Genomic DNA, 17075 nt, shown 5'->3' on the forward strand with positions numbered 1-17075 from the left:
CAAAACTAGGAAAACACCACAGAATTCAACTAATAAAGGTTCTGTTCCTAACCTGAAAGTAGGCCTCAGTTTTTTTAGCTTGCAAACCCGATCCAAGATTTCGGCAAACACGAGCTCCTTCCAATTCCTCTCCTCCAATCTGAAAACCAGTTAAATGCAGAGCTTTCACATATTTCTCAATGCAAAATAAATATCTTGTGATCAATGTGTCTACACAAACTGAAAAAAAAGGAGGAAAATAGTACTTGAACCATCCACCCCTTATTGAAAAAAATTAAAAACCAGAAAGCCCATATTTTAAACAACTTTTATCATATTCTGTGGTCTTAAGATCAGGTACAATATTGATACAAGATAATTTCAGATATACTTTTGTACAAAGAAATTATGTTGTGAACAGGTATATGGTATTCAACAGCTAATGCTAGTTTTTCTCATCAGATGACTCATTTGTTGTAAGGGTCAGTAAACTTCTGTAACCAGTGAAACTGCAGAAGAAAAAAAGCAGTACATGTTTGTAAATGTCTACATTTATTATAATCTTATATAACGCTATCACATATGGGAACTGCCACATCAACTCAACATTTTTATTTAAGACAGCCTTATTGTGCATACCCCCACGAAAAAAGAAAAAGAAATTAGAAGTGTAAAAAAGGTAGGGTGAGAAGAGGGAGGGGAGAAGAAAAGTCTTCAGTCATTGAATATATTTTCTACAGGTTTTCAGAAAAAAGACCAAACCCAAACAACAAAAACAAGAAGTCAGAAAATTCACCAAGTACTCACTGCGTTTAGATTGGCAAAATACAACTACTCTCATAAAGCATTATTTGTTTTTCAAGTGGTGCCAACCTGTGGGAGATTGCATGCTCAAGCCTGGAGCATCTCCAGGGCGTCTGTGGTTTGAAAAAAAAAAACCAATTTGGTATCTGCTTCTAAATTTACTAGAACTTTAAATAAAACCTCAGTCAGCTATACTGCCAATATAACAGGTCACTCATGGAGAAGGCTGGGAGAAAAACAACTATAGGATGGAAAAAGCAATATTGCTTTAAATAATTTTATTTTAATGGACTCTTTAAATGGATTAAAGTCACTCTCTGTTAATATGGAATTTCATAAATGAGCAATATAAACCCTCACCTAATTTAGCATATAAATCTGAATATTTACAAGATCAGACATCATCATAGTCATTTTACATATGCTTTTACAATTGTTATTTTGCAAGGCATTCTTTTATTATGAAGTGTTTCTTTACTGAGAGGGTGGTCAAACGCTGGAACAGGCTTCCTGGAGAGGTGGTCAATGCCCCAAGCTTGTCAGTGTTTAGGTGGGATTTGGACAATGCCCTTAATAACATGCTTTAACTTTGGGTCAGCCCTGAAGTGGTCAGGCAGTTGGACTAGATGGTCATTGTAGGTCCCTTCCAACTGAAATAGTCTATCCTATCCTGTCCTATCCTGCCCTGTGCTATCCTAATTATCTGTAAGATGTAGGAGTCCTTTTCCTTTTCTTGTTCAAGATCACATCACCCGAAGAAGGCCCTGTCAGCCTCCTAAAGAGCTTCCTCTGTGCCTCTGTTACGTTTTCATGTAACTATTGTGTACATGACCTGCTGCCTTTGATTTTGTTCCTGTCAATGCCACAGTTTATTAAGCAAAAGCAAGGCCATATTTTTTTCTTGAGAATATAGGTGGACGTCAGTGAGCTCACATGGAAGCCAGCTGAGAGCCTGAAAAAATTAACTGTTGGTTAATTATTCTTACTAGGGCTATTTTCTTATTCAAAAGGGATTACAACTTGTTTTACCAAATACTGTTTTTGAAAACTCAGCTAGATAGATTGGTAAGTTTAATAGTTCTAGGAAACTATCAAGGATGGCTCTTTTGTAGGACCTTCGGGGGAAGAAATATTTTCTGTGAGTGAACCCAGTGGGATTCTGGGGCCATGGCTGAGCTTTGAAGGTTAAGCAGACTCAGTTGCTGTAGGAGTAGCACTGAAGACCTTTGGCCAATGCTTTTGAGAATGCTGAGTCACTCCCACCAGCCACCTGTAGTCATCCTGGGATCAGTTTATCCTTATCCATGATATTTTTCAGAGAAATTCACTTTGTCCATGCTCAAAGATGACTAGAAGCTGCCTAGTACTACACAGAGTACTTGCTGAGAAGGGGTATGCCAGCTTGGATTTGGCAATTCACTAAGCTTCCCACTAATCTGGGAGCCTGGACAGAGTGAAGTTGAATCTGCATGTGAAACACAAGGGTAGCCATTTCCCCTGCTGGGACACACTGCATGAGGATACTCCCCTCCACATCACCTGAGTGGTGAGAGATGGGTAGAGTGACCACCAGCTGAACTATTTGAGTGGCATTAAAACAGACTTATACCTGGATTTAGAAGAGTGAACGACTGAAAATAAAGGGGTTTCTGTCTTTTTCTATAACCACCTATTGCTTAGGTAAGAAAGCACTTGGAGCTTGCCTTAGCGTCCTCTTCTGCACGTTGAACAAGCTCAGTTCCTCTGGCCTAGAAATGTCTCTGATAAGGCAAATACCTTGATGGCAGGTTCCCACACAGATCTTGAAGGAACAAAGACATTTTGTTAGTAAAACAGGCCTGTTGGAACCTAGGAAATCCAGCATGTAAGCTGCCTGTGAGTTTTAAGTTTTGAGTAAGAGAAAATGGGTAATTTTTGTTTTTTTCAAGAGGCAATAGCTTTTCCTTTTCCCTTAAATGGTACTTCCCCTAACTGACATTTCAAAAATTAAAGAGTGTGCAACATTGTTATTTGTTCTTATAACACGACTTAGGAAACATTGATTTATTATAGGGAAATTAAAGAGCTGTCTGTGGAAACACTACAGTTAGAAGAACACATTTCCATCTAGTATTCCTATACCACATAAACTTCCAAATTATGTAAATGCCAAGATCCATGGAAATTAATTAGCCACACTGAGATCTATAAAGATTAATATGTTCAGAAAAATAAGAGAGAGGTGAATAGCCAGTAAAAGGCAAAACTACTGGAAGTACTTACTTAATGGCAGAAGTGAAAAGAGATGACCAACTAGATCAGTAATATATAAAAAGAATTAGACTTATAGAGTATTTTAGATCGAAAAAGATCTCTGAAGGTCATTTAGTTGAACTCTGCCACTTGCAACAGGGCTAGCTTGGATCAGTTTGCTCAGGACCATGCCCAGATGAGTTCTGCGTATTCAAGGATGGAGATTTCAGTCTTTCTGTTAGCATAGTCCAAGTACAGTTAGCAGCACAGATAAATAGAAGACACTACATCTTTCTTCTTTCTTTTATTAAACCCCTTGCAAGATCAAAGGTTTCACGAAAAAATAGAAACTTACAAATTGTATGAATAGTTTTAATGCACTCATAAAAAGACGTTAAATGAAAAATGACTAAGATTCTGTACTATATCTGCAATATAATCCATTGACTTTATTCTGAAAATATTGTTGCCATTTTTGAGTAAATAAAAAGCCCAGCATTACACGTTCACATGTATTTACCACTTATTTCAAGCAAAAACTTTACCATATATTTTTTCCAAAGAAATTAGTTCATCCCCATTTTGAAAAGTCTGGTAAGAAAACATTCAACACCCTCACTGGAATTATGGTGAGCTGATGTTTCTGTTGTAAAAAATTATGCTATGGAAATCAGCAAACAGTTTTACAGAGAGTTATACAGCCATACTAAACAAGCTTCTAGGTTATGCTGCATTAGACCTCTCGATTAGTAAAATATTTTGACAATAATGGCAACTTCAGCTGAAGCTTAAGCATTCCATACTTTGGATTAAAATGCTGTAACCTTTGAAAAACAAATATCCAGTGTTACACACCTGAAAACATTCTTAACCAAACGGTAATACTCTAAAGGTTAATGCAACTTCAAATTGAAGCTGCAACGTCTGTATTTACACTATCCCCATGTCAAATTTAACTCCTTAGAATGCAATGTGACACACAGTAAATTAATCGTTTTATGTATTTACTCAGGGTATTTTCTTGCATACACTGTATTAGGAAGCATCTGATGCTATAAAATGATACCCACGATGGGACTCATGTTTAGATGGCCTTCTCGAGGTAAGCTCTCTTTGCATTGTAAGACTGGTTGTAAAACAACAACCACACAGGAAATGAGAGGAATCCTGTTATTGGCTTATACCCATTGATCTGAATTTCCAAATTCAGCAACATAACAGCATAGTCAGAGGAGACAAGTTCACTTAAAAAAAAAAAGTAATTTTTTTGAATCAGATATTTAAAAATTGTTAACTTATTTGTTATAGTTGATGTATTCAATTACTGTTTGCCTTTATGAAGTGGAGCTGGTTATCAATGTTAGGTTAAGCATTGCTAACTCACTTATAAAAATGGCAAGGTGGAAAGATCTGGAAATCTCTACAGCATCTATTTAAAAAAAAAAATGAAAGAAGATATCAATTTTGTTGAGTGATGAAAATAAAAGAAATAAGATTGTCCATTAAACATTAATTCTGTCATTATAATCATTTACTAAGATTCCTGTTTAAATTAATGATTTGTATAATTATCAAAATGTTTATAAGAAAATCACAATTGTTTGTAGATTTTCTTATTACTGTGCATCTTGAAACTGCTGGGGTAGCTTTAGTAAATAATAAGCATCAAGTTTAGCTCCCAGTTTCAACACAGACTTCTACTGATCAACTGCACTGGTGCTAGCACTGAGTTACCACTTACAAATCAAAGGAAACACGCATGACCAAAGCAAAGTAAAGTAAACAGAGGAAAACAAGCTTAACATCTACAACTCAAACTATCCCAAGAACTAGTAGGAATCCACTTCAAGAAATCTTGACAAGGCTTTTATATCTTTTATGCAAACAAAAATATGATGCATTTCTAAAGTTTTGCTTCGATATTAGTATTTAGTTGTACAGTACATTAAAGTCAGTGTACAGCTTTTACCATTTTACTGTAACCTCTGTAAACTCACAATTATATTGCATCATATGAAAGGTTGTGAACCCTCTGCAATCCCCATTATATCTACTGAATGCAGCAGAGTGAAACTATCATGTTAGTATAGGAGGTTAAGAGGCAGTAGACATATTTGGTGTCCAGCCCATTTGATAAGCCCGTTCCAATGTCCTCTTGCAATCCTGTAGTACCGTACTGAAGGTTATATGTGGATACTGCTGCACTAGCTGCTCCACTGTGGCTTCATTCACCTGCAACCGAAGAAAAGAATCTATGATGTGCAAAAAGTGAATAAAATGGGCAACATTATGCAAGCAAAATGAACGACTGAATTTCGGACTCCTGGGATGACTTGTAGGATTGGGCTCTTCACTGATACTACAGATTTGGGTGCATTTATCACAAAACAAAATGTACAGAATGTAATGTTCTGTTAGAGAAAAAAGCCCACACCTCAATTTTATTGTAAATGGAGAAGTTTTATATAACGTTCTAGTAAATGCTGTTAGATTAGCTGTGATTGAAAGCAAAGAGGAAAGACAAATAGTCTCCATTTGAAAACAGCTTTGTTTAGAAAACTGCAACAATGTTTAACAATCTATTAAACTATTTTCACTCTAGGCTTGACTATGCTGGCCACTCAAAGACCCCCAAACCTAATTATTCAAAGAAAACCCATCCTGTTTATCAAAGTGCTGCCCAGAGTAACAGATTTCTGTCTTGAAATAGAAGCATGTTTATTCAAACTCACTCAAGCAGACGTAGGCTTGAAATGTAAGATTTTCTTGGCTTTGGAAAATGAAAATTGATTACATCTATTAATTAACTTATGGTATTGTTATGATACTTTTACATATACTAAGTAGTAACTCCACAATTAACCTTACTGAAATGAACTTGCACTGTATGGTAGCTATCAATGTGGTTGCAATGAAAAATAAGAGATAACATTACTAAACATGGGGAAAAGAATGCAAACTGTTCTATATTGCAGGTAGATCAATTTACCAATTTACCAATTCAGATCAAATTTTCCAAAGGTTAAAAGTCCTGCATGTCTACATCACTGGTAGAATTTTTTATTTTAGCCTTTTGGTGTGAGGCTAACACTGCACAAAGGTTTTTTGGGCAGAAATGTTGGGATCGATAATTAAAACATACAAGCTTGTCAGGTCTCGGATGTCCCTCCTAAATCTTAGACATCAAAGATAGCACCTTTATTAGACAAGGCAATCAGACAAGCCTAGCTAAACCTCACATCTTTACAATTGCAGTGCTGTGAGGGGATTAATTTGTCAATTATTTTTAAGCTGATTGCAGTTCATATCACAGAAGTAGACAGTTTTCTTCAGCCTTTAGATAAGTAAAAGATTAACCTAAGAATCATAACTTCTAGGTAGCTCTCTTTGAAATCTTTGCTGAACACTCGGGCATTTTAAAATGCATCGATATTACATTTAAATACTGAACCACCTAGATCAGTAGGATGTACAATGGATATAATTGTTTGCTTTTTTCCCCATGGTATTCCACATTCAAGGACAAAAGTAAAAAACTAGACTAAAATATTTACTACCATTACAAAGATCCACCTTGGGAATAATATTATTAAAGCACAGTGACCACAGTATGTAATAATATTTTTGTCCTTAACAGATAACAAGGAGCACATCCTTCTGAACAGTGATTGCACTCAATGACAAGGATAAATGAAAGGTCTAATATCCAGTTCTTCTACTATGATAATAGAAACACTCAATCTTCATTGGAAGTTTCATCTAGCCGAGACTGACTTGGATAGAAAACTGGTTTAACATCCCTTCATAGCACAAACTGTACTCTTTTGGCAAATTACTGCGTTACAGTAACATCCTCCAGTGCTGAAAAACAAGAAGTGACTTTTAATAAATCAAAATGAAATCACAGATAGCCCAAGTCCTCAAAAATATTTGATATTTATAGCTGAATACATACTTTCAAACTGTCAGCAACACTTCATAGAAGTATTACTTGGTAGGGAAGAATCCTCTAAAGTAGCAGTATTTGCTACTTTTTGCCTATTCAAAAATAGTCAAAAGGCTCTTTTCTTTAAATTTGTAGTGCAGAAAGCCATGGTGGAATCTATCATACTACCAGAAACTTCTCTTAATGGTTAACTCAGCCACAACAAAGACGCTTACCACAGCAGACAGCTGCTCATTCTGCTCTGTCTTAATGGGAAACTTAAAGAAGAGATATTGTTTATCTGCTCGATAGATGCAAATATTACTAGCAGGTAGAGGTGGTTATGATTTGACGTATACCTGCTGGGCTTTATTTGTTAGAATGGCATGGATATTATAGCTTTAGAGCCTATATCATAAAGCAGATTTTCTGTTACAGGAAACAAGTAAGGCAAATTTGTTACAAAGATGATGTTCAAAGACAGCAAGATAGGTAATGATCTCCATGTCCTGGTGTCTTTGACATAAGACTGAACACACTTACAGAAGCTACAGTCTAGCTATATATAAGCTAACGTATTTACTACAAGACTAACTTAAGTGAAACAGCATGGCCCATGATACTCAGGGAGACAGATGATAATAACGGTATCTTTCAGTCTTAAAGCCTATGAAGAAATCTATGGTAAACCATCTAGTACTACCCATTCATCCTAATTTTTTTTCTGATACAATTATTACTGGATGAAATAATATTTAATACAATTGTTACTAATTGCTATTACTACTTTACTAAACTGGAAAAGGAAACTTTTGGTATTGAATGCCAAATAAAATAAAAATGAGCATACAGAAGGCAGTTAAAACCATTGCAGAAGTGACACTGACAAAATCAGCTATTTTATGACCAAAACCTGAATAGTAGAAGGTTTTCTGCTTTTTTCCTGGAGTGTTAAATGAACATTTAAAATTATTAGTTTGATCCTAGACAATAACTTCAGTGGTGTTAAACAGCAAAGTAACAACAAATTCTATGTACACATTTGGAACTATAACAGTTACAGAAAGAAATTACTTTGAGTTTAAAAAATTGATTTTACTCTCATCATAGAGGAAAAAATTATCCTACCAAGCTTTGTGATAAATGATCACATAAATGCAACTTTTAGTTAAGTGTAAATATTTCTAATCATAAGAAAGTAACAGCAAATAGTTAAAAAATATACTGGACAAATTAAATTCAATGTAAGATTACACAAGAGAACAGGGAGAAAAAGAATCTTATTTGGCAGTGGGACAACCTACATGGATCCCAGAATAAGAAACAAATGTGGACAGTTAAGCCACAAATGATCCCCTATCAGAAGATTTGGAAAGCTTTTCATCTACCATGAGAAAAGTCAGGTCAAACACTAAAACAGTGTAAAATTTTTAGTATTTTAAACTTTCTGTACTATTGGACTAAAACTGCACTATCTAAATGTTAGGAAAACAGAGAAATCAAAAGGTTGTTCTTTGTTAATGAATGAGATAAATAATACCTGAGTCAACGCCCTTAGTATCCTTGTCTTTGGTTCCCCTAATGGTAGGATTAAGATGAAAAGAAGTCTTACGCCTAACCATTAGAACACAAGCTTCTGTCTCTTTGTTAAGATGCAGTCTGACTGGTAATAAAACAAAAGTACTGAATGCCATTCCCAAAATAAATTCATTACACAAACAGGGCAATTTTCTCTTCTGAGCTTGAACATTCTTGTTCAATGGATGAAAATTAAAAATCTTCACATCTTAATATGCTTTAAAATGGTATGTTTCTTCCACAGAACTTTCATTAATCTTCATCTTTTGAGTTGTCAAAAGGAAGACTGCTGTCTGAAGATAAACTAGTTAGATTATCTAATACATAATCATTCATTTGAATTTGAATAGCCCTTCAATTATGTTTTAACACATAATGAAAGAACGCAGTCCATATCATTAACAGTCAAAGTAATAGGTTTGTGTGAATCCTGGTCATCAAACAGAAAAAAGAAAACAACAACAAAGATTGGTTTGAAAATTATTTTTTCTTGCTGAAATAAAAATTTATTTCAGGCCAAAGAATAGATTAAAAAAAAAAACAAAAACAAAAACAAAGAAGAAAATGGGTTACAGAAACTGGCAGGACCAAGTGATGTCATCTCCTTTTAACTCAATTAGAGCAGTTACCTACAAGTTACAGTTTTGAATCCTTTTTGCTTAAAGACATCTGAACACATATCACCTATTTCCTGCGAGAGTATTATTGACTTTGTGACAAGTATTATCTGGGGTAGCACCTCCTCAATTTCTTCTTCTGATGATAGTGTGGTTGTGCAAAGAGTATTTAAATATCATCTGCACTAATGAAAAAGAACACTTCCTCATGTGATAGTTAGGAATTCATCTGGGAAAGAAGAACACAAACTCATCTAGTCTATGCGAAGTAGAACATTCACAAAACGGTTTTGGGAATGCTCCTTTGGAGGACTCTAATCTCACTCTGCTATATAAATAATGTGGGTGAAATATTGAGAAAAATGGGAAATCAGTGTTCAAAACTCTTTCTCTCCTTTAGGTAAAATGATCTACCTACAACAGAAAGGTTGGAAAACCTCTCCAGTCTGTAAATAATTTTTCCCATGACAAACTAACTGGCATTTATGAGCTGATTTTTCAGGTTCAGTATAAACTGAAACTAATTTTTCAATTAATAAGCTACTCACAGAAAAATATCCAGTCAGATTTTTGATCTGGTATGCTAGACTTACACATCTGGTCTGATTGCGAGTATTTACTCATTTGATACACCAATTATGCCACAGACCACTATGAGTAATTTCTTTTATGCCATCTTCCATGAGTTCTCATGGAAAATTCAAACTGCAAGCATAAATATTTACTAGATAATTTTTAGGTTTTTATTTTTAAATATGCCATATCATTTGCCAGAATTCTGGTGATAATTTCAGCACTGTTTTCTTTCATTTCTAGATTCTAAAATCAAGAATTTCTAAAGATATCAAATTATTCCAAGGGGCTAGGATCTATTTTTCTTTACCTTTTGATTCCTTTATGTTCCTAGGACAGATCTTATTAAATTCAAGGGAGTCAAGTTTTCCCAATCCTGTTAAGATAAATTAGGGATTACAATTGAAACCATCAGTTGAACTAGACATTTCTTTTTAATAAGACTGATAGCTTCATTAGCCCTGATGAACACGACTGGGAAACTGGCAACAATGGACGAGGAGAAGGCTGAGGTACTCAACAACATTTTTGCCTCAGTCTTCACTGACAGCCTCTCTTGCAACACCTCTCAAGTGGATGGACCTCAAGGCAGGGACTGGGGGAGCAAAGTCCCTCCCACAGTAAGAGAAGATCAGGTTCAGGACCACCTGAGGCACCTTAACACACATAAGTCTATGGGACCTGACAAGATGCATCCCAGAGTCCTGAGGGAATTGGCTGATGTAGTTGTCAAGCCACTCTCCATGATATTTGAAAAGTCGTGGCAGTCAGGTGAAGTCCTCGGTGACTAGAAAAAGGGAAACAGTGCACCCATTTTTCAAAAGGGTAGAAAGGAGGACTTTGGGAACTATCCACCTGTCAAACTCACCTCTGTGCCTGGGAAGATCATGGAACAGATCCTCCTAAAAGCTATGCTAAGGCACATGGAGGAGAGGGAGGTGATTTGAGACAGCCAGCAGGTCTTCACCAAGGGCAGGTCTTGCCTGACCAAGCTAGTGGCCTTCTATGATGGAGTGAGTACATCAGTGGAAAAGGAAGAGCTACGGATGTCATCTACCCGGACTTCTGTAAAGCCTTTGACGGGGTCCCCCACAACATCCTTCTCTCTACATTGGAGAGGTACAGATTTGATGGAGGGACTGTTCAGTGGATAAGGAATTGGTTGGATTGTTGCATCTGGAGGATAGTGGTCAACGGCTCAATGTCTGGATGGATATCAGTGATGAGAGGTGTCCCTCAGGGGTCTCGGACCAGTACTGTTCAATAACTTCATCAGTGACACAGTGGGATCGAGTGCACCCTCAGCAAGTTTGCAGATGACACCAAACTCAGAGGTGCGGTTGACACGCCTGAGGGATGGGATGCCATCCAGAGGGATGTGATGCCATCCAGAGGGATGTGGACAAGCTTGAGAAGTGGGCCCCTGTGAACCGCATGGGATTCAACAAGGCCAAGTGTAAGGTCCTGCACCTGGGTCGGGGCAACTCCTGGTATCAATACAGGCTGGGGATGAAGGGATTAAGAGCAGTCTGTGGAGAAGGACTTGGGGGTGCTGGTGGATGAAAATCTGGACATGAGCTGACAGTGTGTGCCTGCAGCCCAGAAAGCCAACCGTATCCTGGGCTGCATCAAAAGAAGTGTGACCAGCAGGTCGAGGGAGGTGATCCTGCCCCTCTACTCTGCCCTGGTGAGACCCCACCTGGAGTACTGCATCCAGTTCTGGGGTCCCCAGCACAGGGGAGACATGGACCTGTTGGAGCGGGTCCAGAGGAGGGCCACAAAAATGATCAGAGGGATGGAGCATGTCTCCTATGAGGAGAGGCTGAGAGAGTTGGGGAGGACAGAAGGCCCTGGGGAGACTTTATTGTGGACTTCCAGTACCTAAAGGGGGCTTATAAGAAAGATGGGGACATATTTTTTAGCAGTACCTGTGGAAAAACTTCAGGGTAACATCCAATTCACTTGATAATTGAAAAGAAAAAGTTATCTCCATTCCAAGTTAATAACTGAAATAAATAAGCAGCCTTATAATTAAAAAAACCCAAGCCCCTCAAACTCACATGCAAAAACCCCAGACTTGCAAAACTGGATTAGTGCAAAGGGCCAGTATTAAAGCTTCTTTGGAAAACTTGCCTATGCTCCTCAGCAGTTCATAACATCATACAGTCATGGATTGCTGAAATAATTTTTGCATAATATCTAACTTAGCCCTTGGAACAGGAATATGGCTAGCTGATTTTGGAGAGTGCTGACATCATGGGCACTCTCCTGAAGACAATACAGGTAGGTACCTTCAGTTATATAACTTTATAGGCCAGTCATTAATAAAAAATAACAAACCAAGTTATAATATGGTTAGTCTGCAATATCTGCACAGAAAGGCATTAGTAATATGTAGAACTGCTAGCTTAATTTTAGAAATCCAGTACTTATAAAGAATTCTAGGGAAATGTTAGCAGGTGAGAGTAACAGTCACACCAAAAAATTTTGAGAGCTGCCATACAGAAGTATAATAATAAAGGTTAACAGGGTGCAAGTATTATCATTAAATTTCTACATATAAAGAATCACAAAACCAACTTTACACAAAATAAATGCAAATTGATTTGTTCCAAAAGGGCTTTCTTATCATGTTACTGACATTTTTGCTTATGGAGTGGTATTGCAGCATTAGAGGTACTGAAATTTGTGTGCATTTTTGTCTCAGTATACATAGAGCAGTATTACATGAAAGCCAAATTTGTATGTAGTGGACAAAGAAATGACTCCATAATCATTGTGTGTATCCATAATGATGGATTTTGGATGCATTTTATGTTCCAATTTCTCTAATGTTTTAACAAAAGCCAAAATATACACACTTGGAGTTATTAAGAAACACATTCTCATACACACTTTCTTTTCTCTATGGTTTGCTTCCTCAAGTCAGTGTCTTATAAAAAGTGCACTTTGATTTTCTTCTGCTAATAGTTGAATGAATTATATTCTCAGGTGGCCCAATTATAACTGTTGCCTGTAGCCATAACAAAATTAAAGATTTCTGGAAACGTTTCCTGTGAAGTGCATTTGATCAGCTAAGGCAGACATATTCCACAGAGTTTCAGTGACTGCCCTCATGCCCAGGGGCAGAACCTTTGTTTAGGACTTTAATAAAATAACAGCACTACCAATATTAGCACAATATCCTATAGTTGAAATAAAGTCCCTTACGATTTCAACAAAGAATGTATTTGACTTAATCAATGCTGTTATTACAAGAAAAAAAAAGGGCAAAAAAAAAAAGCAAAAAAAAAAGCACACATGCATGCAGATACAAACACTGTATTTGTGGACTCATAATGATATGGACAAGTACAGTCTGATGGACTATTATTATCATGACATTCAACCATTTAATTGTGTTAAATCTTAGCAATTAATTTCCCACTTACATTTGGAAAGGGGAAGGAGCGCGTAAACAGAAGTTTCTGTAATCTTTTCTGCCGTGTGAAGTGAAATAAATGGAATACACAAACCCTCTAAAGTTCACTGACAGCACTTCTGGAAGGGTTTCAGAAAATGAGCAAGGTTACTTGTGGAGTATAGTCCCTTTACAGTTCTTTGCTTAAGTCTCGACAGAAAGTTAGAGTCCTAGAGGGATGAAATTCATTGTTGTGGTTGTTTACACAGGTGAATGCTACTGCCTCAAACTGACAGTCCCTGCACAATTGCTGAAGTCACTACACTACTGCAAGCTAACAAAATAATCCATTTCAGGTCTCTGAGTTTGCATAGTTTTCAAGCAGAACCATCATTTCAGGCCTTGCTGTCCTAATCATTACTGCCAACACAATACTGAATATTAAAGTTGTGTAAGTGATAAAGATTTCATTCTCAATTCTCATTGCTTATTGTGAGGGTTTATTTTTCTATCAAATCAAAGAAACCCATCTAAAGGAGCCTTTTAGTTTGGCTGGTTTGTTGGTTTCCTAATTCTGTTCATTTCACTCTGATTAATTTCTTCTAGACTCCATCTATACAAAATTTCATGGTAAAAATATTACCAGTTCATAAGCATTTCAAATTTATGATGAAACTGTGTATTGCTTTGTTCTTACTTATAAAAATTGCAGCTAATAAAGGCCCATATGCAGTGAAATGACAGTGTTTATTTATATAGTGATAAATATTCTTTCAAATTACTTTCTGTCTGTTGAATTAATAGCATTGAATATTTTGCTTCCTATTCTGCTACATTAACAATAATTTGAGCACATTATTGTAATACTTGTCAAAACGATGGCCTGTACAATTAACAGAGAAATCATTCTCAAAAAGTTGTCAGCTAGCAAAAATGACTGGAAGTTCCAGGGGACAATGCTTCTAAAAATTTCCCTCTCTTTTTTTTCTAATCATAAAAATTGTAACTACTTCACATTGAATTTTTCCTTAATAGTTGGCCTTATCCTGATTTTGAACTATTGATCAGTACATGAGTGCCCATTTTTCTACTGTAGCATGACATCATCAGGTGGTTGCTTTTTAAAAACAAGGACAGACTCATTAACTCAGGAAGATTCCATCTTCGGCCTATTGCCATGGATATGTTGCTGAACTATCAGCCTGGAGGATAAAAATCTTTTGGTAAAGAAACAGTTAAACTAGAAGTATCAGAAGTTCAATTTGATAAAGAATCCTTTCTTAAATTTTAGCAGATGCTTTCATTAACACATGTAATGGATCTGTTATTCTAGTTAGCTAGGGAAAAAAAGTATTGTTCAGTCTTTTAAAACTGTTGTATTGAAAACCAAAGTGTAATAAATGCTATTTTTCTTTTGTTGTGGGTTAGAAAGGATAACTGTCGTTTCCTTCTAATGGTATTCACAGATTTTATGAATCTAAAATCTTCATTATTCAGAGAGACATATCAATGGCAGTTCCTATACATATAGAACTTTAAAAAAACACAGAGTATCCTTTTTAATATGCAGCAACGTAACTCAAACAAATTATAGTGATTTAAGAGAAAAATAAGTGCTAAAGAACTTTTCTTAAAGGGAAGGATTGGATATTTTCAGTCCTCTTCAATATCACAAAACCATAATTTGCTATCTCAAAGCGAACCCCTTAAAATATAAAAGAAGAAATGGTAGCCATTTGTCAGATGTTTTAATCAGGCTAATGATAGTTAGCCTTTTCTGAAGGTGGAAGGCAAATTACTGTGATAATTATATTAAAACAAGCCATGGCTCTGTACTCTCACTGTTCTACTGTTGATTAAGAACAGTTTAGCTCAAAAATGTATTTGAAATGTAAAGATGTATCTCTAGAACCTAAGATCTCTTTCTCACTTACTTAACTTCAGTTACAAACTATCTATGCAAACTAAAAGTTTGTAGATGAAGGGTAAACATGTTTCCGGTCATCCTTATTAACATATGTATATTTAATTGCAAAGTCTTTTTTCCCTGAGTTGGTAAGTTTTTTCAGAAGCTGGCATTTCCTTACATACAACAGGAGCTGAATCCAGTTATGCTAACGATTTGCAGTTAGCACAGGATATATATTTATAAATATTTCTAAAACAGATTTTATAGAAGGATAAAGTGATAAACGATTTTAAAAATATATTGATATTCTAAAAATCAAAATTTTATTCTTACTTAAGATGCAAATGATTTCTTTTTATTTGTAGGGGTCATCTATCTTCCTTCCTCTCTGTGGTAACATAAAAGAGTTTGTCTGTCAGTTGTACTGACCATCAATTTCTGTGCTCTAACTTCTCAGTAAAAGTATAATAGGAAATCCATGCTACAATTCATCTGAGAAAGTCATCTGGAATAAGCTACAGGCTTTCAGAAATATTTTCATGAAAAGTAACTTGAATTTCTTAAAAAAAAAAAAAAGAAAAAAAGAAAAAAGCAAGGAATAATGGCCATGATGACTTATTAAATGAAGTTGTGTATCCATTCACAGCCAACTTTGTCAGACTCTATTTCATTCACATATAGCTGTGAATGTTGAATTTTGCGGCCTCTGTTTTTCAGTGTCATTTTTCTGCGTATTTTCCCAAGAAATGTCTCCTGCATTTACATGGTAGCACTGCTGATAACCATTGCAAATAGCACCACAGCTTTAGGAAAAGGATCTTGAAATACGAACAACCGTGTGAGAAAAGTTGCGAACTCCATGGTAAGTTTATTCTGACACATTGTTCAACCAGTCAAGCTATCAGCCAGAAAAACAGATCAAGTTTTTAGCCACTATTTCCTAGGTGATACCCAGCCATTTTCCACAAAGGTGAAGATTTCAAACTGCCATTATTTAAAGCTTTTTGGGTTGATGTGAAAGCACAATACAGAAGTGCTACAAAGACATCTTTAAAATGAATTCTAGCAATAAACAGCAGAGAGAACATTGCCTTCTTCCTCCGATTTATTTTGGAAATATGAAATAAAAAATAATCAACTAAGTAATTACAACAAGTAAATATGATCTAATCAGTTTAGGGGTAGAAATGTATAGAATTGTGTTCAGAAAAAGAAGCTTGAAACGTGTGGACTGGAATCTTGAATCTGATGCAGGCATCATTTTATACCCTCAGGATGCAAGTACAGTTCTTAGGAATCCTCATGCCAGTGATTGTGGGAGAAAAGAAAATGGCCCATAACTGCCCATGCCTCTCTCAAAGTTTCAAGTATTTAAAGGGCGAATTATACTTTAAAATATATACTTTCCTAAGCTGTGATTGATTAAAAAACAAACAAACAAAACAACACAAAAGAGCTACAATTAAAATTTGGTCTGAAGAATGGATAGCCATGTTCTCTTTCTGCTGTGGGGGAATTGAACTGAGCTGAATTGAATATAACCCCTGGTTCTGGAGACAACTGAGGTGACAAATCAGAGCTTCAATGTACCCTGGCGGTATACAAACCAGCTACATGTTCCCACACGCTCATGTCAAGTCCCAAAACACAACCTTGGGCTGCAGCCCACAACAGCGCAGCACTCCTCTGTGCAGAGAAACTCGGGAGTTTGTGGTTTCACTGTGCTGCCAGAGCATTGGGAAGCGGCAATACGAGGCAATGAAGCCTGGCTCGCTGCCCCTGGGAGTGGGGCATAGCACCAACACAGGTGGTAACAGCAGAATGCAAAACAGAAATACTACGTCTTTCTAATTAAAAAAAATCTAAAATGTCCTGCTTAGGCCTTAAATAACTACTGATTTTATCTCTTACTGCTTTCAAAGGAACTGGAGACTCAGAATGGCATTTCCTTTTTATGAAACACAACTTGTGCAGTCCCAAGTGCTGCCAGGTGCCTGTACAGACCTCCACATACATATGCACACAAATACATATTTGCACACAGTTGATACCAATTAA

The 17075-nt window shown here is 36.2% G+C and overlaps 1 protein-coding gene across 2 annotated transcripts in view; it reads right to left on the reverse strand.

Annotated features, from left to right (window-relative positions):
• Positions 1 to 316: 316 nt before the first annotated feature.
• FBXL17 (F-box and leucine rich repeat protein 17) overlaps positions 317 to 17075 on the reverse strand; it is a 307633-nt gene continuing 290874 nt past the window's right edge. The window contains exons 9-10 of one of the 2 annotated variants that reach the window (XR_008574640.1): positions 853 to 5247; positions 317 to 488 (exon numbers count right to left, since the gene is read on the reverse strand). Coding sequence is in view for 1 of the 2 variants with exons in the window: in XM_054809505.1 (XP_054665480.1) it covers positions 5110 to 5247 (138 nt within the window). In the remaining variant the exon portion in view is untranslated. Of the gene's footprint in view, positions 5248 to 17075 lie in introns of both variants that reach the window. The other variant, XM_054809505.1, reaches the window with a different exon arrangement.

The sequence above is a fragment of the Grus americana genome, chromosome Z (assembly GCF_028858705.1).
Source record: "Grus americana isolate bGruAme1 chromosome Z, bGruAme1.mat, whole genome shotgun sequence".
NCBI lineage: Eukaryota > Metazoa > Chordata > Aves > Gruiformes > Gruidae > Grus > Grus americana.